General features: G+C 34.8%; 1 protein-coding gene across 1 annotated transcript in view; it reads right to left on the minus strand.

Annotated features, from left to right (window-relative positions):
* Positions 1-23493, minus strand: part of LOC102757521 (5-hydroxytryptamine receptor 2C-like) — a 236327-nt gene that overhangs the window by 98034 nt on the left and 114800 nt on the right. Inside the window, 2 exon segments of the mRNA XM_006763688.2 lie at positions 12828-13141; positions 17620-17731. Coding sequence (XP_006763751.2) covers positions 12828-13141; positions 17620-17654 — 349 coding nt within the window. The 5' untranslated portion in view covers positions 17655-17731.

Raw genomic sequence — 23493 nt, forward strand, 5'->3', positions numbered from 1 at the left:
CCTCTCACTCTCTGTGGCTCATGAATCATTACTGTAATTTTCCACTTACATGACTTGATCTACAGATGGGTGTTGCCATACTTACTCAAACAGTACCTCTATTCACCGGCAAAATTAGGACAACGCATAACACCCATGTCCAAGATTCCCTGAGGATTGAGATAACACATGTAAGTCACCCTGCACAGTAATTGACAATTTACATAGTAAATGGTTCCCCCCCTCCTTTCTAAATTCTCATAAAGCATCAGTTTAAAGCTCCTTTTAGAATTTTCAAAGTGTTGCCAACAGGATCCATGGTTAGAACTTCTGGAAACTACTTCTGGTCACTAATGAAAACGGTGGCATTTCCCTTCTTCCGATTAACCAGGATGCTGGAAAACCTGTAGGAATTAGCAGTGTTCAAGTATGGTTCAATTCCTCGTCAGGCACATGTCTGGGTTGCGGTCTTGATCCCGAGTAGGGGGCACGCAGGAGGCAGCCAATCAATGATTCTCTTTCATCACTGATCGATGTTTCTCTCCCTCTCCCTTCCTCTCTGAAATCAATTTAAAAAAAAAAGTTGAACAGGACTGGACCAAGGACAAAGACCTGAGCCATATCACTAAAAGTCTTTCTTCCAAGTTAATCTGTATCCAGTAGAGTACCATTCAATTGGCTATTAATCCTCCCTCATATTTTCTCATTTTCCCACAAGGATGTTATAAATGTATCACTGGCATATTAAAAAACTGAATACCTGGAAAAAAAAAATAAAGGCCATTAAATAGATAATGTATTCCCTTAACAAATAACTTAGAATTCACTTTAATACAGATTATTGATGGCATAGACTTCAAATGAATTATAAATATGTTCTTGTTTGGAAAGAAATCATGGCTATCAGAAGGAATATTTGAGTTGGTATAGTTCTACATTGTTGGTAGCACACATCTACTCCTTTGTAGGAATCTTGTCAAACTAGCAGGAAAATAGGAAGGGCAAGGACAACTGGTTTTCTAATACATGCTAATGGAAATGTTAAGGCTGGGCATAATTTACTGATAAATTCTAAAATTATGACTGCAAATTGAAATTGTAGAATATAAAATTATTCTGTTGCAATTTTAACTAGACAAATTTTAACTATTTAAAGCAATAAATTGGTGATTTTAAGCAGGTGAGGAAAAACAAATTTCTCCTGGTGAACATAAATATTGAGAGATTTTTTTAACTAGGCAATTTTTTTTAGTGTCATCACCATGGACTATCAAACTGAGTTTGTAGTCAGGCACTATCTTTTTAAACAATATATCTTTATCGATTTTTTATACAGAGAAGAAATGAGAAGAATAAAACGAAACATCAATGATGAGAGGGACTCATAGATTGGCTGCCTCCTGCATGCTCCCTACTGGGGATTGAGCCTGCAACCCCTGCATGTGTCCTGACCAGGATTGAGCCAGTGATCTCTTGGTTCAAGGGTTGACATTCAACCACTGAGGCACACCAGCCAGGCTAGTTTAATTGTTTTTAATTTTTCTATGACCTTAAGGATAAACGTAGTCTTCACTGAAGTATCTAATTTCTAAAATAGTATCAATTTTGTATAGCTATCCACTTTCTGCAACCTACATTTATGTTTTATACCTTAAATATTATATGTGTTACTATATACATTTATATTTTATATATGTTATTCTTCACTAGCTAGATCAAGGTCACCCAAGAAATGGGTAGTTCTAGGTCCTACTGTGAAATAAGTCTAAATGCTTCAGAATTTATGTATGCCTTACATATACATTTTAAAATTAAACTTTTAATTTTGAGATAACTGTATTTTCACATGCAGTTAGGTGTAAGAAATAATACATGGAGATCAGAAGTGTCCTTTACCCAGTTTTTTCCAATGGTAACATATTAAACTATAGTAAAATATCACAACCAGGATATTGACATTGACCTAATTAAAATATAGAACATTTCCATCACTGCATGAATTCCTCTTGTTCCCCCTTTTATAACCAAATCCACTTCCCTCCCCTGGCACCCCAATCTTAAACCTTGAAAACCATTAATATGTTCTCAATTTATATAATTTGTTCAAGTAAAGAATGCTATATATAATAGAAGCCTATAGCATGTGATCTTTTGGGATTGGCATTTTTCCCTCAGAATAACTCTCTGGAGAATCATCTAGGGCAGTGGTTCTCAACCTTGGCTGCACATTAGAATCACCTGGGAATCTTTTTAAAGTCCTGATTTCTGGGCCTCATCCTCCGGAAATTCTGTTTCTTTGTTACTAATGTTGTGGCCCCACCCCATAACAAAGAAACAGAATTTCCGGAGGATGAGGCCCAGAAATCAGGATTTTAAAAAGATTCCCAGGTGATTCTAATGTGCAGCCAAGGTTGAAAACCACTGATCTAAGGTGTTATGTGAATCAATAGCCATTTTTTTTTTTTTATTGCTTAGTAGTATTCCATGGCACTGATGTATCAGTTTGTTTAGCCATTTACCCAGTGAATGTGGTCTTCTGCTTAGGGCTATTATGAATGAAGCTGCTATAAACATCAGTGTACAGGTTTATGTGTATACGTATGTAATTAAGTTAAAATGAGGTTATTCAGCTAGGTCCTAATCCAATATAACTGGTGCCCTTAAGAAGAGGAGATCTCAATACAGACAGTAAAAGTAAAGACCTGGTGAGGACACAGCTAGAAGGAAGCCATCTGCAAGCCAAGAAGAGAGGCCTCAGTAGAAACCAACCCCGCAATTCCTTGTCCTCCAACTTCTAACCTCCACAACTATGGGAAAATAAATTCCTGTTGTTTTAGCCACCACCCAGTTTATGGTACTTTGCTATAGCAGCCCCAGCAAACTATTATAGGAATAACTAACATTTTTAGGAGGATGAGTCTTCCAATCTATGAATACAGTGTCTCCTGACTGACTTGGGTCTTTGATTTCTATCATCACACTTTGCAATGTTAGGTGTACAAATACAGTACATGTTTTATTATATTAAGACCTGAGTATTTTATTTTATTTTGAGCAAGTGTGAGTGACACTGAATTTTAATTTTAGCTTTCACGTGGTCATTGTTAATCTAAAAATGTGATTGACTTCTATGTGTTGATCTTGTATCATGCAATCTTGCTAAAATAATTTATCAGTTCTAGCTTTTAAAATTTTGCCAATCTGAGAGATAAAAAATGGTATCATGGTGTCATTTATCTTGTATTTCTCATATGATTAAAATTAAGCAGTTATATATTTGACTGTATATGTAAATGTGTATACATAATTTAAATATTCACAAATGTTTTAAAATACTAGTATATAAAATTCACAAATTGCCTACTCATATCTTTAGCACATTTTAAAAAATTTTGTGTTGTATTTTTCCTTAGTTTTAAAAAACTCTCTATATATTAAAGATATTAGTCCTTTACCTATAATATATGTTGCAAATATTTTTAGTGAATTTATTTATTTTTGAACTTGGTTTTTGGTATTTTTGTAATTATTATTTCAATGCCAAAGATGTCAATCTTTTACTTTATTACATCTGAATTTTGAGTCATTGTTAAAAATCCTTTCCATAAAGCTAGGTTATAGATGAATTAACCTTTCTTTTCCTTTGATAGTTGTGTGGTTTTATTTTTTAAATTAGATCTATGATCCATTTAGAGATTTTGTATTTGGTATATGGTAAAATCTAATTTCATCTTTTATAAAATGACTATATAGTTGATGGCCAACATTTCCCAATGATTTGAAATGACACTTTTATCATATATTAAATATCCATTTATACTTGAATCTGTTTCAGATTTTTTATCCTACTCTCTGGTTTTTCTGTGTATGGTCCAATGATCCCCTCTTTTAATTATACTTTCTAATATGTTTCAATATCTCATAGGGCTAGTCCCCTTTCATAACTTTTATGTTTCAACCTATTCTTACATGTTTAATTTTCCAAATTAACTTTAATAGCAACACATCTAACTCCATAAAACATCTTGTAAGCTAAATGTCCAACATACTTAAATATATGACCTAAAACTGTAAAACTTCTAGAAGAAATAATAGGGGAGCCCTAGTCAGTTTGGCTCAGTGGATACAATGTCAGTCTGTGGACTGAATGTTCCCAGATTCAACTCCAGTCAAGGGCACATGTCTGTGCTGCGGGCTCGATCCCCAGTAGGGGGCGTGCAGGAGGCAGCCAGTTAATGATTCTCTCTCATCATTGATGTTTCTATCTCTCTCTCCCTTCGCCCTTCCTCTCTGAAAACAATAAGCAATATATTAATATAATGATGATGATGATGATGATGATGATGATGATGATAATAATAATAATAATAATAATAGAAAATTCTTATGGCTCTGGTCTTGGCAATGATTTCATGGATATGATACAAAAATAGTGGGACTATAACAAAGTAACCAAAAAGCTTCTACAGAGCAAAGGAAGCCATTAACAGAGCAAAAAGGCAAGGGGAGAAAATATTTGCAAGCCATATATATGATAAAAGGTTAATCTCCAAAATAATAAGTCATATAACTCATTAAAAAACAACAAGAATGCCGAAACCGGTTTGGCTCAGTGGGTAGAGCGTCGGCTTGCGGACTGAAGGGTCCCAGGTTCGATTCCGGTCAAGGGCATGTACCTGGGTTGCGGGGACATCTCCAGTGGGGATGTGCAGGAGGCAGCTGATCGATGTTTCTCTCTCATCGATGTTTCTGACTCTCTATCTCTCTCCCTTCCTCGCTGTAAAAAATCCATAAAATATATTAAAATTTAAAAAAAAAAAAAAAAACAAGAATAACCTAATTTTAAAATGGGCAATGCACTTAAATAGACATTTCTGCAAAGATGATATACAAATGGCCAATAAGCACAGAAAAAGGTGTACAGCATCACTAATCATCAGAGAAATATACATCAAAATCACAATGAGATATCACCTCACACTTATCAGGGTGGCTATCATCAATAAATGAACAAGCAACATGTGTTGCCGTGGATATGGAAAAAGGGCACCCTTGTACTCTGTGGGTGGAAATACAGTATGGTGATGCTGCGATGGAAAATAGTATGGAACGTCTTCAAAAATTAAAAGTAGAACTATCATATGAGCAATCTCACTTCTGTGTATCTATCCAAAAAAATTGAAATAAGAATCTTGAAGAGATATTAGCAAGTCTATGTTCCTTGCAGCACTATTCACAAAACCAAGATGTGGAAACTCCCTAAATGTCCATAGACAGATGAATATAATATAAATCACATATCCTGAGTATGATGTGTTAAAATCTCACAGTAGTAGAATATATCCACATAAATGTATCCTCCCATGTTCTTCAGTTTTGCTTTATAAAGTTATGCTGTGTTTTGGGGCTTAGATATTCTTAATTGCTTTAGCTTTGTTGTTAATTGATTTTTTTAAATAACAAATAAGTATCCCTTTTTGTTATTGTTTTTTAAAAGCATCCTTCTTTTTGACTCTTACTGCTCTTTCCACCTGAAATTTACATATCAAGATCACAATTACTGTTTTCCTATTGTATCCACTTGCTTGATGTACTTTTGTCCATATCTTTATTTTTAGCCATTATGAATCACTGTTTTAAGAGTTCTTCCTATATATAGAACATAGTTGGATCTTTTTATTGTAAGCCAAATTGAGAATATTTTGTTTTTAAGAGTGACTTAGATTCACTCAAGTTTATTGCTGTAACTGATATTGGCATTACTGTTTTCAACTGTCATATTACATCACGTTATAATGTTGAGAACATATTTTATTATGTTTCTTCCTCTGCTTGTTTTCTTTTTAAATAAATCTTTATTGTTGAAAGTATTACATATGTCCTTTTTTCCCCATTGCCTCTCCCCCCCCACAAAGCCTTCACCACCCTACTGTCTGTGTCTATGTGTATGCATATTAGCATATGAGTTCATTGGTTGATCTCTTCCCCCACACCCTCCCCTTCCTTCCCTTTGAGGTTCAACAGTCTGTTCATGTTTCTATGATTCAAGGTCTATTTTCAATTATCAGTTTATTTGGTTAATTAAGGAAGGGAGAGATAGTTAGAAACATCGATGAGAGAGAAACATCGATCAGCTGCCTCCTGCACATCCCCCACTGGGGATGTGCCCGCAACCCAGGTACATGCCCTTGACCGGAATCGAACCTGGGACCCTTCAGTCCACAGGCCGATGCTCTATCCACTGAGCCAAACCGGTTTTGGCTAGTTCTTTATTTTTTATAGCTGTATTGTATTCCATTGTATAGATGTACCATAGCTTTTTAATCTATTCATCTGCTGATGGGCACTTAGGTTGTTTCCAAATTTTAGCTATTGTAAATTGTGCTGCTATGAAAAAAAGGGTGCATACATTCTTTCTGATGGGTGTTTCTGAATTCTTGGGATATAGTCTGAGAAGTGGAATCACTGGATCAAATGGGAGTTCCATTTTTTAAATTTTTGAGGAAACTCCAAACTGTTTTCCAGAGGCTGCACTAGTCTCATTCCCACCTCCTGGCCTCTCCAGCCAAGGGTGCACTGCTTCAGCTGCAGTCCCTGCAACTTCTGCCTCCCTGGCTGCTGGGTCCTTGTCCCCTCAGTGAGTTGCTGAGTGTGTGCCTCTCCAGCCAAGGGCATGCTGTTTCAACAGAAGGCCCCAGACTCCTACTGCTGCCCCCCAGCTGCCGGCTCCTGGGTCCTCAAGTGAAGCCTCATTGGCCAGAGTCCTACTGCCTCACCTGCACTCTGGGATTCCTGCCCCCCATTCAGGGCTCTGGGACCCTTGCAGTGATTCACAGAGTGACACCACCCCATCAAGAGTCAAGCCACACCAGCCAGAGCCACACTACCCCAGCTACAGCCCCGGGATCTTCACCACCCAGGCTGTGGACTCTGGGACCCCACAGTGAGCTGCATGCCAGTGACACTGCAGGCAACACTTGCACAAGAGCTGGAACTATGAGCACATCCACAACAGCTTGTACAATGAGGCCGGGGGTGAGTCACATTGTCAGACAAGCTGTGAGGAGACTTCATTTGTGAATGAGCAACTAACATTCAAGACCCAACTACCTCAAGAGAACCCAAATAACTCAAGAGAGACTGCCCCACTGGGTCCCACAAATCACTGACTACATATGACCACCCCCAAAAGAACCTGGGTGGCATAACAATTGTATCTAAGACATAGAAACTATTATAATGGGACAGCAAAATTGGGGAAACAAAGAAACAATCCCCAAAGGAAAGAAAAAGAGGACTCACCAGAAAAGGAATTAAATGAAATGGAGGCAAGTAATTTGTCAGAGAAAGAATTCAGAGTAATCATTATAAGGATGCTCAAACTTCTGGATGACAAATACACGCAACTCAATGAGAATTATAAGAAGCTGAATGAGAATGTCACCATGAATAAGAATCAAGAGGAAATGAAGAATGACATAACTGCAATAAAGAACGCAATGGAATGTTTCAACAGTAGACTAGAACAGCAGCGACCAACTGGTGGTCTGCGGACCACTGGTGGCCTGTGAGGTCTGAAAGGCTGGTGACCACTGGACTAGAAGAAGCTGAGGACCAAATCAGCAAATTAGAAGACAAAGTAGAAAAATAACACCCAAACAGAACAGCAACTAGAAAAAAAATTAAATAACAGGAGGAGAGTCTAAGGGAGCTTTAGGACAAGTTGAAACAAAACAACATCCGCATAATAGGGGTGCCAGAAGTACAGGAAGCTGAGCAAAGAATAGAAGACCTGTTTGAAGAAATAATTTTTTTGTCTTCTGTTAATTACATAGCTTTTGATTTTAGGAAGATTTGTAATTTTGCTATAGTGGTTAACTTAATTTCATATTTTATTTAATTTATTTCATTTTCTCTTTTTTTAATTTTTTTTCATCACCATTTATCCCCCCTATATCTTTTTCCATCTCTAAATTTTATCTATATCATGTTTAATATTCTTAGACCCTTTTTTTCTTAATAAATCTACTAGAGGCCCAGTGCATGAAAATCATGTACAGGTAGGGTTCCTAGCCCTGTTTGGTGATCAGGGCTGATTGGGGCCTTCTGGCTGCCAACCAGGGCCTTCCTTCCCCAGCTGCTGGCTGCTGGATGTGGCCTTCCTTTGTTCTGTGCCATCCCCTGGTGGTCAGTGCACGTCATAGCGAGAGATCAAACTCCCAGTCTCCTGGTCAAACTCCTGAGGGGACACTGCATATTAGCTAGCTAGATAGATAGATATAGAGATAGAGATATACAGATATAGATATAGATATATAGATATATATAGATATATAGATATAGATATATAGATGATAGATAGATATTGATATAGATTACTTTGTGGTTTGTCAGTTTTTTTGATATTATTTAACTCCCACCTTTTGATTATTATACTTACTTTTTCCTCTTTCCTTTTCTCTTCTCCCAATTTTTAATTACATTGTTTCTAATTTTATAGAGTATGTAACAAATAATATATATTATATAACAGTGGTATTCTGCCTTTATAACACTTTTGTTTTTGTCTTAGCTCTAAAAGTAAATATATTAAATATTCATCATCAACCTTTTTGAAGTTTCCCCAATCATCTCTCTTTTGGATGAATCCATTCACTATTCAATTTTTTAAGAAGAGCTTATGGCTTCAGAATCCTCTAAGTTTAAAAAAATTAAAGTTTTAAAAGAAAAAAAGGAAAAAAATAAAGTTTTTAATCTTGATGGCAAACTTGTTTGGATGTAAAATGTTTGTTTCAAACTTTGAGAATTTTTTCTATATTTTAAGTTTAACTACAGTAAAATTCACTCTTTTAAAAATCTGCATAATAGAATTTATGGTTGTTCACATTTTGAGAAAAAAAAAATATATATATACCAGCATCACAATCAAGATATAGAAGAGTTCCATATTACCAAAGTAAATGCTCCTTTGGAGTCAGCCTTTAGCCTCTAGAAACTAATGGTCTGTTTTCTGTCTTTATACATTTGTTTGTTTTTAATATCTTTCAAAAACAATTCTACCTTTTAAAAAAATATTTCTTTGTTGTTGCTTTGCTTCATTTTTTCCCCACTGTGAAGCTAGTATAATTCTATTGTTCTTCTAAACTATTCCTTATTTTTGCCTGAAATCCCTGAGGATTTTTCCTTTATATTTAAAATCTAATGTCTAAATATATCTCAGAGTTGACTGTTCCAGGTCAAATTGATGGTACTGGATTGGCCCTATCAATATATAGATTCAGACTTTCTTTTATTTCTGAAAATCTTTCTTAAATTATAGTTTTAAATATTAATTTGTTCCATTATTTTTTTTTCCTTTTTAAGAATTCTCATTATATGCAGAGTGGATTTCTTTTTTCTGGTCTTTCTTCTCAAACACTTTCATTCTGACCCCTTTTACTTTTTCTTTATCTCACCTTCATTCTCTATTGTTTCATTTTGCTTCAATGCTTCTTATTCAGTTTTGATATGAATTTATTGTTCTTCAGGTACTTTAATGATCATTTCTGATGTGATTTTATTCTTTTTCTTTTATTTTATTGTCTTGGGTTCAACTTTTGCTTGACCAATTTTTTTGTCTGTTTCATTCTTAGTTTTTAGATTTCTACCTCAAGGTATTTTTTTTTTCATACCTTCAAATGCCTGTTTGAGGAAATGTAATTTTGAAGTATTTTTTAATCATTTTCTTTTCCTTGGTTATTTTTCATTAGTGAAAATTTTTATCAAATGCCTTTTTGAAATTCTTATGTTCTGCTTTCTTATTTTGATGAATTTTATTTATTCAGCATATATTTATTGAGCACCTACTCTGTCATTTTTTTAAAATTGTTTATCTTTTAATTTAAATTTATTGTAGTTGCTTGGTATAGATTAAGTTTGGTTGCATCTTTGAATTGTATGAACATGGCTGGCAGTTTGTGGCTGGTTTCTAAGCTCAAGAGCACCCTCTTCTTTCCATATGACAAGTATGACAAGTATGGTTCTTTACTGGAGGACTTTTGGGATACAGTGGGGGCTGGAAAGGGGGGGATGTTGATTGGTCCTTATAAGCTAACATCCTTGGTCATGTAGGGTGACAAATTTTCCCTCTTGCTTCTTTTTCCCTTCATTGTGCATTTTAGAAAAGTATTCAACTCTCCCTTTCCTTTAATACCCTTTTAAATTTCCGAGTTCTTTTTCCAAAACTGCTTTCTTGTGTCTTAATGCACACTTGTAAGTCACTTCCCTAAAGGCTGAGCTTCCAGAAAAACTTGAGAATTTTCATACTTGAGGTTGAAGGAAACAAAGGTTTTGCCACTCCCCAAACTGTGCCTTTGGGTTATTAAGAAATAAATGACTCAGGAAGAACCTTTGCCACCTTACCCCCTTACCCCCATCCCCTGCTTTCTTGCCTAAGATATTCAGTGCAAAGGCCTGCTTTAGGAAGGAAATCTTAGGATGTTTGCCTTAGCCTAACTGAATTTAGTATGGCAGATGGAAGGGGTCCAAGTAGGGACCTGGTAGCTAGATCACCCGCTGTGTCCCACTGAAGCAAGATTTTGCCTGCCATGTGTGTTCTGCTCTTCCTTAACTACCTGCAAATTGCCCATTCTCATTTTTGAAATCTAAGATCTCATTGCCCTCCTTTTCTCCTTTGCCCAAATGCATATATATCCAATTTTGCCTCCCTGTCTTTGGAATTTCCATGGTTATGTGAATTCTCTCTGTGCACATACTACAATTTTTATTTTCTCCTGCTTATCTGTCATTGTTAATTTGATTATTAGCCCAGCTAGAAGAATTTAGAAAGTTGGAGGAAAAGTATTTTATTTTTAGCTCCCAGAGGGTAAACTTTCTTTTCTGCATGATTTTGCATCAATCTTAAGCTTCCTGCTAACTTTCCTCCTCTCTCTCTCATGCAGCACTTCCCGGACTGCCCTTCCTCTACACACCAGCATGTGGCGGGAGCCTGACAGTTCATTGTGATCTCCTATTTATTTTTCTGCTTACAAATCACTTGGAATTTGTTTTTTCTCTAAATTTAGTGGTGCTATTGTTCTTGTTCTTTCCTGTTGGGTGGGGGTATGGATGTGTTATAAGATTTGGATTTAGGATAATGCATTTTTTTATCACCCATATATTCTTAAGGGACAAACTGGCAAAATGTAGCAGATAGTAAAAGACAAAGTATACTTTCTGTTGCACATTAATTCTAATAACCTTTTCTTACATAATTTTGGAACCGAGTGGAAAAATGCTACTGAGCTGGTAAAATACTTAGGCTTTGAGGTTAATGTACCATTAAAACAATAAAGATAAGAAAAGCATATTTTCAGAGAATACTATTTATAAAATGTCCATTAATATAATCTATTATCACTGTGTATTTAGGACAGAGTAAATAATTTTTATGTTTCATGAGAGATTATATTTTAGGACTTGAGAACTTAAGGTACACTTTCAGTATCATTCCTTCTAGTCCAATTCCATTATACACTTCAGGGACTAGGAGTCTAGTTCATTCTTTTGTGAGATGAGCATATCAGCAATTAAATCCAAACTGGGTTCTCCAGTTTCCTAGTACAGATGCTCTTTTTTTTTTACTCTTAATTTCTTTTTCTTTACTGATTAAGGTATTACATATGTGTCTTTATCCCTCCATTACCCCTCCCACTCATGCCCTCACCCCCCTGTTGTCTGTGTCCATTGGTTAGACTTATATGCATGCATACAAGTCCTTTGGTTGGTCTCTCCCCCTTACCACCTTCTCCTACTTTCCCTCTGAGGTTTGACATTCTGATCAATGATTCTCTGTCTCTGGATCATCAATTTATGTTGTTCATTATATTCCATAAGTGAGTGAGATCATGTGATATTTATATTTCTCTGACTGGCTTATTTCACTTAGCACAGATTCTTTGTAGTTTTGTAGAAGTGATTTTGGTTGATCATTATAAATATTAGCTAGATGCAAAATTATGATTAAAATAAATAAGGCATAGAGATGGCAGAAAATAAAAATTAAAAACCTCCCTAAAACAAATTTATCAAAGCTCGGGGTGTGTGGAGTGATTGAGGGGGAAAAAGAGAAAAAAAGAGAGAGAAAGAATTCATGGACATGAACAACAGTGTGGTTACTGTGAGGAGAGGGAGGGATGAGGGAGAATAGGACAGTAGAGGGGGATAAATTGTGGTGGAAAAATAAAATTAAAATAAAGAAATAAAAATATCTCCTACATACCAATAAATAAATATACAAAAAATTTCATTGTCTAAATTTTATTGTGGTAATGTGACCTTGCATTTATACATTACTAATTAATGATTTATCCCCTGTCTCTTCATAAAAACATAAACTGTAGACTCCATGAAGGATAGCTATTATTGAGAGCTTAGTATGTGCCAATCACTTTGTTTGCCAACATTAAAAAAAGGTTACTTAAAATATGTTTATTTTTTACGGGAGCCTCTTTCACTTTCTTTGTATAAAAGATGGTACTATGTATATAAAACAGATTATAGGGGTGATGGTGTGTTTCTGACTCTGTCCCATTATAAGGCCACTGTCATTGTAGATAACACTGAACAATAGAGTATCTATCTATCATCTTAATATGTTATGAAATGTCTGTTTTGATTTTTGAAGACTGTTACTGATTTATTTAATAAATATTACATACACATCCAATTCCATCTGCCACACAATTTGTTTTTTCTTCACTTTTCAAATGATACGAGCAAAATAATTAACTTTGTGAATGTTTATTGTGATACCTCACACAAATTCATGACATAATTTGAGACTGAAAAACTAATAAAATTGTACTTACCATAAAGGATTGCCAGCAGAGAAGTTGGCATGACAAGTAGTCCCACTAGCATATCAGCAATGGCTAGGGACATTAAGAAGTAATTGGTGGCATTGTGCAGTTTCTTTTCAAAGCGTACTGCCATGATGACGAGAATGTTGCCACCTATCGTCAATATTATTATTATGACGATTGCAAGTGCTGGCCAGTTTTGTACCCCGCCTGGAACTCCGACGCGTCCATCATCGGAGGCATTAAAAATGTCAGTTACTATGGCTGCAACTGGGCTCACAGAAATATCGCATTGCCAAACCAATAGGCCGATTAGGTGCACACTGAAAATTAAGAAAGAAAAAAATCAGATACTTATTATAAAGGTGGGTGGGTCAAAAGTTGGTTTATAGTTGTGAATATGCAAAGCACAGAGTTTATTCTTGCATTATTATTTATTAATTATTGAATTATTTTCCATATGAACAACTGTAAACTTACTTTTGCCCCACCCTATTTTGCTTAAACACAACAAATGGCTTATACATAACAATTGCTTTTCCTTCAACAGTAATCATCATCATCATTATCATATCTACTCTTTTAATTAAACCTCAGTATATTTTCTATCCAAAGAATACTCTTTATTTAGTGTTTATTATGTGTTAGGCACTTAGCTTACTGAAGTATTCTATAAAATAAAAGAGCTAATATGCTAATTAGACCAAACAACCATCCGGATGACCTTCCAGATGAAGCCGGGGCTGCAAGGGCCGAGCCCCTTGCACAAATTTCATGCATCGGGCCTCTAGTATATCTATAATTTCATTTGACCTCATAAAACAACCTCATGAAGTCAGTACTAATTTATATCCATTATGTAGATGAGGAGACTGAGGTTCAGAGAGATTAAGTAACTTCATCAAGGCAATATAGCCAGTAAGTGGCAGGGAAAGGGTCCATACTCAGGTTTCACTCATTTCAAAGCCTGTGTTTTAAATTTTTACTCTATGCAAGTAATCTGAAAGCATGGTATTGCTTCATTTGCTGTAATGATTTATTCAAATTACATTCATTAAGTGTCCTCTCAAAGTGTAAGTTCATAATGTGTCTAATAAAACATTTATTTTAATAAAATAGATAAGGCAAACAAGCATATTAAAATTTTGCTGCTTAAAATCAAGAGTTATCTGTTCATGACTGTCTTACATATGTTTTATGTTCAGTAACAGATATTTAATGAATATTAAGCAGCAATTAGACTATGTATAGTGTTTGCTATTATTTTATGATTATAATAATCATATCTATATGATTATTCATACACACATACATGCACATCATACTTTGCGAACCAAAACTGTAGCAGTCTGAAAACTTATTGGCATTATTTAAATGTAAGTAAAATATTATAATCATTTTATAGCACATTTAAAAATTATTTCTCTCTGCCCTAACCAGTTTGGCTCAGTGGGTAGAGCATTGGCCTGCGGACTGAAAGGTCCCAGGTTCGATTCCAGTCAAGGGCATGTACCTTGGTTACGGGCACATCCCCAGTAGGAGGTGTGCAGGAGGCAGCTGATTGATGTTTCTCTCTCATCGATGTCTCAAACTCTCTATTCCTCTCTGTAAAAAATCAATAAAATGTATTTTAAAAAATAAAAATCATTTCTCTAATATCTTGTTAATATACTATGTATTTTAAGATAATGAAGGAATCAAAATTTTTTGACTATCATTTTACAAAGGATAGAAAACTAATACTTCAGACATCTAGCTTAAAAAACAAGCTTCTCATTAGTCAAAGGTAACATATTCTAAGCAACATGACGGGAAGAGACACACATAGTAATTTTTATCAAATATTGAGAAATAATCAGTAAATTCAAATGTAGGCCATATTACTTTTCTGGAATATAAAAAAGAAGCTAAAATAATATGTGATTCAAATAATCTGGACCATAATTAATCTGATTAATATGAATAAAATTTATTGAAATAAAGGACCAAATAAATAAAAGCAAGTTATTTGTTCTTAGTGTTGATTACACTGTCACTGTATTTGTTGCATATGGCACGAGGCCAATGCCCTGGCTACATGATCTCAATAATTTTTGACCAGTCACTTAACCTCTTACAACATAAATTTCCTCATCTGTCCAAGAGGATGATCTCTATAACCTGATTATTGTGAAAATTAAATGATATGTGCAAAGCCCTGAAAATGGTACCTCTGTGATAATAAGCCCTCAGTAGATGTTGGAGCTACCCTTCCTGCCTTCAAAGTTAAACAGAAGCATTTTATGGTAACTATACCCCAATTCACATATTTTAAAATTTTTCAAGAATTTAAGTCCTGATTTTATTGTAAAATAACACTTATTTATGCAGAACTAGGTTCAGATAGTAATTTTAAATCCAGGGTCTTTTCTGGCCTATCTAATAAAAAACTTGTCCCTCTGGTATCAATTTTTTTTTCTGCTTTAAATTATGTGGGGATCATGACAAATAGTCCTACAAGACTTTATGTTCATAATAATCAACTGCATCTTCAATTGTCAGTTGCGGAACCACAGATAATATATTTATCCCTACGCCTAGAGAATAAAGTCCTACCAGAATATGCAGTCCCACCTCACACTTTTGAAGGAAGTTGTGAAAACATCTAAATCCTTTCCATATTTCTCTAAAAACCGTGGAGGAATGCAGAATAAAGTAGCACATAACAAAAATGCACACAACATAAAAAACTATGTTCAATTATGAATTTTATAATTTGAGTATCTTAGAACTTTGGGGTAGAAAACCACTTCAAGTATAACTCTATTGGTCAGATGTACATAAATTTTATTAAAAAGTCCATGAAACAAATATTGAGTTAATTCCCGGCAGGAGTGGCTCAGTGGTTGAGCACCGACCTATGAACCAGTAAGTCATGGTTTGGTTCCTGGTCAGGGCACATGCCCAGGTTGCGGGCTCAATTCCCAGTGTGGGGCGTGCCGTGAGGCATGCAGGAGGCAGCCAATCAATGATTCTCTCTCACCATTGATGTTTCTATCTCTCCCTCCCCCTTCGTTTCTGAAACCAATAAAATATATTTTAAAAAATACTAAATTACTAAGGAAGCTTGTAGAATATAAATATTATCTATTGTTAAAATAAAGAAAGAAATCTATTGTGAATTATAAAATAAAGTAATGGTGCTGGGAAAGATCCTGAAAGAGTATTTACTTTAGTTCCCTGGTTTCAATTCAATTTAATAAATTATTACTGAGTACTATTTATGGGAAAAGTATTATGAGTTTTATTGTAGTCCAATGCTATTTTCTATAGTTTTGTAATAAAACTTGGCTGTATTATAATTAAATCTAACTTCAAATATTTGCATCCTCAGTGAAATATATACAGTCTTTTTACAAAAGAGGAGTAATTTAGGTCTTGCTTCTAAAGCTATATGAATTGCCATTAAGCCACAGACGTCTCCTAAAATATATGCTCAAAAATCACAAGTTCTTTGGAACCGTGCAAATAATTTATTCATTGCTACTAAATTTTTAATGAAATATAATTTTACATGCATAGTAGCTAAACAAAATGATAATTTAACTTAAAAGTCTGAGTATATTTTAAACCTACTGAGTTTTTCCATGGCATATGACAATGAGCATTATTAGAAGAGATGAATGCTCTCTGTTTCTCTTAATAGGATGGAAAAAGGTGATATGAATTTCATAATTTCATGCCAGAATAATTGGGTACACTTTAAAGTAACCCTACATTCTGCTATATAGACCAATGCCCAACTAGAGTTGACACAGGTGCATGAAGCATTTGTCCTTTCATTTTCTTACACCTGACTCTGCTGATCTGTCTGATCTGACTGCTATCACTGTCTACCCCTTCCTTTCCCCATCTGCTCTAGTTCTCTTGGAGCCACACATCCTTGAGACTATCATTACTACAATAAGCAGTGACATCCAAGATGGGCTATGATGGTGCATACTGGAGATGATGTTCTTTATACCTACACTGCTCTGTAAACTTTGTTCCTGAGTGAGCTTTTACAGGAATTATAAAGGAGACTGTGTAAAGCAAGGCGATTGAAGGCTTCTCCACTGTACCAGTCAGTTTACAGAGACCTGGATCTTTTTTTTTTCAATGCCCCATTCCTCAAAGAGTAGGTTTAGAAGAAACAAACCTTACATTTCGTTAAGTTAAAAAGAAGATATGACTGGGTTACATCATGTTTAGAATTGTCCAGTATTTGAATTCAACTCTTTACTTATATCCTTTATGTTACATTGTATTAGTTTTAACTACTGGGTCATTGCATCAAGACTTCCAAACATTGAATTGTTTTCCTCTGTCTAGCTACACCGCCCAACCCCAACTCCCTGACTTCTGATGCATTCTTTTGCAACCTCAAATATTTTTTATAAAATCAGAGACTTATAAAGACACTTTATTTTCTTGGTTCAGTTCATGATGGAAGGAGAAGGAAAGTATCTTCTCACTTCTATGTTTTAACCATGGAGAAGGCAATCGTGGGCATTGGGATTGTTTTTGAATCTAAGGTATAATTACCATATTGTTTGAATGCATGAGTGGTTGTGTTTAACTGGAGTTCAAATTACAGGGTTTTTCTCCATTTATTGCTTTTGAATAGGAAACACATATACAATTAATCTATTGAAACAAAGTCATTTATGAAGATTGAGATAAATATGGCTGAATGATCATATAAAAGCCTGTTTAACATTTTTAATCCAGCTACCATAAAAAAGTTATCTTTTGAAAAAAAAATAAGTAATAGCATACTTACAGGAACGAGTGCACCGCTTTCCTAAAGTTCACCATGATTGCTTCAGTGTTAAGCAACCAAAGTTTAAAACTGAGGAAAGGAAGTTTAGATTGGGTTCATAATACCGTCCTTTCTGGGGAGAGAAAAGAAAAAGAAAAAGAAAATTAGTTAAAGGTCCAAATAATTTACATAACAAATTAAATAAATTTAAATACACTTATCAAAGGATAAGAAACAATCAATACTAAATTTAGCAAATAGGTCAGCATGTTATATAAGTAGTAAAAATGGCAAAGAGAATAGATTTTTCATTATTTACCAATATACAACTATCATAGTTTTTCTAAAAATTCTTGTACACACTTTATTTACGTGGAGATTCCACTAAATCTCCCCCCTGTTAGAGGATAGAGAGCTTCAAATTGTTGTTTTGAGAAAGAAATGAAGAATACATGTTTCTTTAATTTGCAAACCATTACGGCAAAGTTTGTTTGTGATCTACTAATTAGGTAACATTTATAAAGTAAACAGTTTTCATAATATAAGAAATAGAAAACTAAAACAAGTTTTAAGCTTTTTTATAAAGTGAACACATTTTGTACTTTTCTAACTTTTTTGCTTCAGAGTGAAGCCATCTGCATTTGCATATAGATAGCTTTACTTATACTTTGGCTTTAACCAACAATATTCTCTAAAGTACAGAAAAAGGTTTATACCAAAATAAGTGAGTTGGTCATGTTTATTATATTATATATAACAATCACCCTCATGTATCAACTAATTAGTATCCAACAGACAGTATGTTACAGGCAGACCCATGAAATAATGCTGAAAATTATTTAAATAATGCAAACAAAAGTTGAGTTGCATTAGATGACTGAAAAAAACATTTGTAGTTTCTTTTATTAGGAGGTGACTATGTATCTTCAAAGATATGAAACATGAAAACTCTCCAAACAACTTATTAAAGAATTTCAGAGTGAGCAGCTTCAATTTCTGTAGGCTATTTTAAAAAGGAGTTATTTGTTTCATTGAAAAGCCCCAACTATTTACATAGCAGATTATTTACCACTTAGCATGCACTGTACTCAGTATGCTAAAATGCTGGCCAAATTTGCTGAGAATCTCTGCTTCACTCATTGTGGAAAAAAACACCTTACCAAGTAGAACATGTCACTCTCAACCTTTACACTGACATCGAAGAAAGCCTCTGTGATAATCATGTCATAAAGACTGTATTATCCATATTCGAAGCCATGCTGGAATCCCATTTTTACATGTATGTTAATCTAATGATTTATATAGAGAACCCTTTGGTATTTTTGTTTAGTGATTCCTAACTAGGAGTAGAATTGGTAAACCCCTCTGTTCTCCATCTTGTTTTTTCTATGACTTCTACTTTATGATTTTGATTATACTCTCTTCCCACACCAAACATCCAACTATATTCATTTCTGGGATTGCAAACTATTATAACAGTCAGGATTGTGATATTAACCTGGCCAACAGTGGGTTGTCCTTGAGAATAAATTATTTGTATGTGCGCGCGTGTGTGTGTGTGTGTGTGTGTGTGTGTGTGTGTGAGAGAGAGAGAGAGAGAGAATTGAATAGCTTGAAAACATAGAATAACATGAAATATCTATTTTGTCTAATTTGTAAATATTTTAAAGAAATATGATAAAATATGTTGGTAAACTTTTGAAATGTTTTCTAGTGTTTTTTAGAAATTTGGAAATAAAATTTTACTAGAACAATATGCACCTCCTTATATTTCCCATCTCATTTAATGACATTATTATTTGTCTTATTTATTTTCTCTTATTTCTCATCTTTCACTTGTAAGTTCTGACAGTGCTGCTGACACAAAAATCTGTCTCAAAATTATATATAATTTAACTATAATAATACATAAAATATGGCCTCCAGTATCCAGGAACCCGAAATATCCTATTGGAGAGAGAGAGTGACATTAGCCAGATCATCATTAGCCAGACCATTTCTGTCCCTAAAATTTTGCCAGACATGCATAGATCCTTTTTTCCTAGGAGATCTAGAAATAAGTGACAGAAAAAAATGGTAAAAGGAGATGAAGTGGTCTTCTTTTGCTTCTTAGCCCTCAGTAAATACAAAAATACTTTAATATTTTAATAATAATTTTTCAAGTATCCAAACAGTAATATAATTTAAAAGTTTCAAAGTAAAATGCTCATTCTAATAGACAACAAATTAGTTGAAATTGTTTTTGCCCTAGCTCAACATGATAATCATGTCATAAAGACTGTATTATCCATATTTGCAGCCATGCTGGAATCCCATTATTGTTACTCAAAATATTATATTCCATTAAAAGTTAATCAACTGTGTCATCATTTTTACATGTATGTTTTTCTGATAAATATAAACAGAAAAATCAAACAACAAATATTTATTTTCAAAGTTCTAATCTCATTGAGAAGAGCCAAGTAATAATAAAAGTACTATATTACATATATATTTCTCCAATTTATTAACTAAAACACCTTGAGAGCAAAATAACATTTTTCTGTGCTGTTAAAATTTACACCCTTTTAAAGTTGACTCAACCTGATAGAAAATGTCCCTGGATTAGTGGTAAGGTTAGAGATATGATATGCTAGACAGGCATAAATTACACAAATTATGTAAAGTAAGTAATGTTACATTACATGGTTTATCAAAAGGTCAGATCACTGTAATGATATTTTGCAATGAGAAATGTTCTGAAATTTTACAAAAAGGGAAGGGAATGAAAAAGCTCTTAAAATCTTGGATAAGATAAATTAAGAGAAACAAAAAATAACAAGACAACTCTTATCTGCATACCCCTCTGACTCCACCAATTTTTTTCATAATGGAATCCTGATGGTTGTGTGAACATGAGAAGAATATCTGTGAATTTAAGTATTCAAATTTGGAAAAGAATTTTGTTTTATAAAATAAAGAAAAAAACATTTGTGGGATAATGGACAGAGTAATTAAATTTTAATGAGAATTATATGATTCTCATTGAAACTATGATTGTTTAATAATATAAAATGTTATAAGAATATATATATATATACTTCTGTGTTCAGAAAATTATTGATTAACCTGAAATCAATTAGCTGTCTCAAGCATGAAGAGAAAATCGCAAATTAAAGCAACCCTGAATAAGTTTAGAATCAGTATACATTTAAACCAATCTCATTTCTTTCTGCAGTATAAATTACAAACCTTTTCATGATCTCTCTAAAGCACTGTAAGATTTTCAGGCATCAATAATAGTAACTACATTTGCTAAGGCAAAAAGGGGGACAAATATTAGTTTTCATATAGTTCTCAATTATACAATTTAACACAAATTTGTTGCAGAGTAACCTCAATTAATATCAAATTTTAATTAAGCAAAACTTACACCCCGAACAGTATATTTAATTGAGGCCTATGAATCTATGCTTATATCTGTCAACATATGTCATGTGTCATAAAGCATATATCATCATAGTGAGAACATCTGAAAACAATTGAACAAAAATAGGCTCTCCATTGAATATTCAGAAATAAATTTCAAATTATCATTATCAGGGTCACTCACAGAAATACTTAAAGGTCATTAGAGTAATCATCCTGGAGTTGAAAAAAATTTTCAAAAGCAAAAGCACCTTGGTGAGGAAGGGCTGGCGTGAGTTAAGAAGACCAAAAGCTACTTTTGTCTCTTCCAACATGCCCTCAGGCTAGGCTGGGGAATTTTTTTCATTTCACAGCTAATTGGAGCGATTCGTTTTTAGCTCTAAATTTAACATGGCTATGGTAGGATCGAAGATTTTTTTTAATTACACAATTTCTATGTTGACTTCTTGCAGTGTTCTTTTATGGGCTTTGCATGGGCATGAGTTTAAAAATGCTACACCTTTGGGGCAATAATGTGCTGATTCACCTAGGGCTATGCTCTCTCTAAAGGATACCTAGTTTTCCATGTCATTTTGCCAACCAAGTGGTGAGAGATGAGTGGCCATCCTTGTTGTCTATAGAATACTGTATGCTGAATTCATCTGTGGGAACTACAAGAATGAGAAAGGGAAACCAGTTTTGCACATCATGTCAGTTTTACACATATTAAATTTAGCGTATGAAAGAGCTCCTACATTGTTATTTATTGGGAGAGATGAAGGCAAAAACATAAGCAAAACAACAAGGGGAAAAACACACAGTTTGGACTCCACTGAAGTCATAGCTGAGGATTAAGTTTATGAATCAGCTGTTAAACAAGCAGAGAGTAAAAACTAAATTAGAGAAAGGGAAAAAAAGTAAGGGGGTGGCAACAAATAAAGTGGAAAGGATAAGCAAAAGGAAAATGTCAAGGGAGAGTGTTTTGAGAAGGAGCAGAGTTTATACTGTGTGATTTGTCTAAAAGGTGCTGGCTGGTGTTCTTAGCACCATTTCAATAAAGTAATGTAGAAAGAGTCTAGAATGTAGTTGGACAGTAGTGGGGGGCGGGGGGAGAGAAGAGGACTTGGAAGATTAGGGAGGTGGTTGGTGAGGAAATGGAAAACGTTCAAAGGGTTTTGTCCAATGCAGCAGAAGCAGATGTGTAGTAAACACGTACTAAAGACAAATTTTTGAGAGGAGGAGACATACAGATGTGCTTTCCATGTAACTCCCACAGTAGTTGGTTAATCGAAAGGAAGGGAAAGGAGAGGCTTGAAGAGATTTAAGATGTGAAGACAAAAGATTCTATTTAAGAATGAAGGACAGGACGAGCTGTGGTTTTGTCCAAATTGTGCTTGGAGATGATAGAAGACTACGACTTTGTTGGAAACCTGGACATTTCCTTGCTTCTTTTAAAACTAAGCATTTATCATGCATGTTTACTCTTCCCTTTTCCACCCTTTGACACCGAAGGAAGAGTGGTCATGTTTCAATCACATTTTCTATCCTCAAGCAGTTTCTTATTCTTTCTTTCCCAGACCTGGTCAAATGTGATATCAATGAAATGCCAGAAATTCCACTTGATTTTAATCGTTATTGAATTCATTGGTGTGACATTGGTTAATACAATTACATAGGTTTCAGGTGTACAATTTCTATAACACATCATCTGTATGTATTGCATTGTGTGTTCACCACCCAAAGTCAAGTCTCTTTTTATCACCATTTATCCGCCCCTCCCCCAATACCTTCTTCTATTTCCCCCACCCCCTTTCCCTCTGGTAATCACCAAGACGGTTCTCTGTGTCTATGAGCTTTTGCTTGTTTGTTTGTCTCATTCCTCCTTGTGCTGCTTTCAGTTTTATATGCCCCATGAGTGAAATCATATGGTTCTTGACTTGTTCGGTCCGACTTCTTCCACTTAGCGTGATATTCTCAAGAGCCATCCATGTTGTCACAAGTGGCCGTATTTCATCTTTTCTTATGGCTGAGTAGGAAGCTGTCTTTTACATTCTATCTGACACCCTTTTCCTATCCTTTCTTAGCATGTTCTTAAGTCTCCCAACCACAGCGTACAGTCCCTGCATGTTTATGGTATAGAAATGTGGTGCCCTTTTAGCCTGCCCTTACAGAGCTTCCTCCCACCCCACCCCACCCCCAAATGATGCTCTTGCCAAAATTAGGCTCAGAAAAGAGTCTCTTAACTCCGTCCAAAAGCTAGACCTGGAAGAGGTCAAAGGTCCTCTGGTCAGCCACGGTTCACTCAGCTATTTTTAGTTGATGTAGGACAAAACAAGGTTCCCAAAGATCTGGGTCCTGTGAAAGTTGGAAATCCTGCCAAGGTGGAGGGGTGCAGCTCTCCCCGCTGCAAGACAGAGAACAATTCCCTTCTTCATTGCCCCGGGATATCTGTTTGCTGCCAACAGATCTTCCACCTGCTCTGTCTTGCTTGTGTCAGATCACATTGTG

Source organism: Myotis davidii, unplaced genomic scaffold (genome assembly GCF_000327345.1).
Source record: "Myotis davidii unplaced genomic scaffold, ASM32734v1 scaffold2339, whole genome shotgun sequence".
Classification (NCBI taxonomy): Eukaryota; Metazoa; Chordata; class Mammalia; order Chiroptera; family Vespertilionidae; genus Myotis; species Myotis davidii.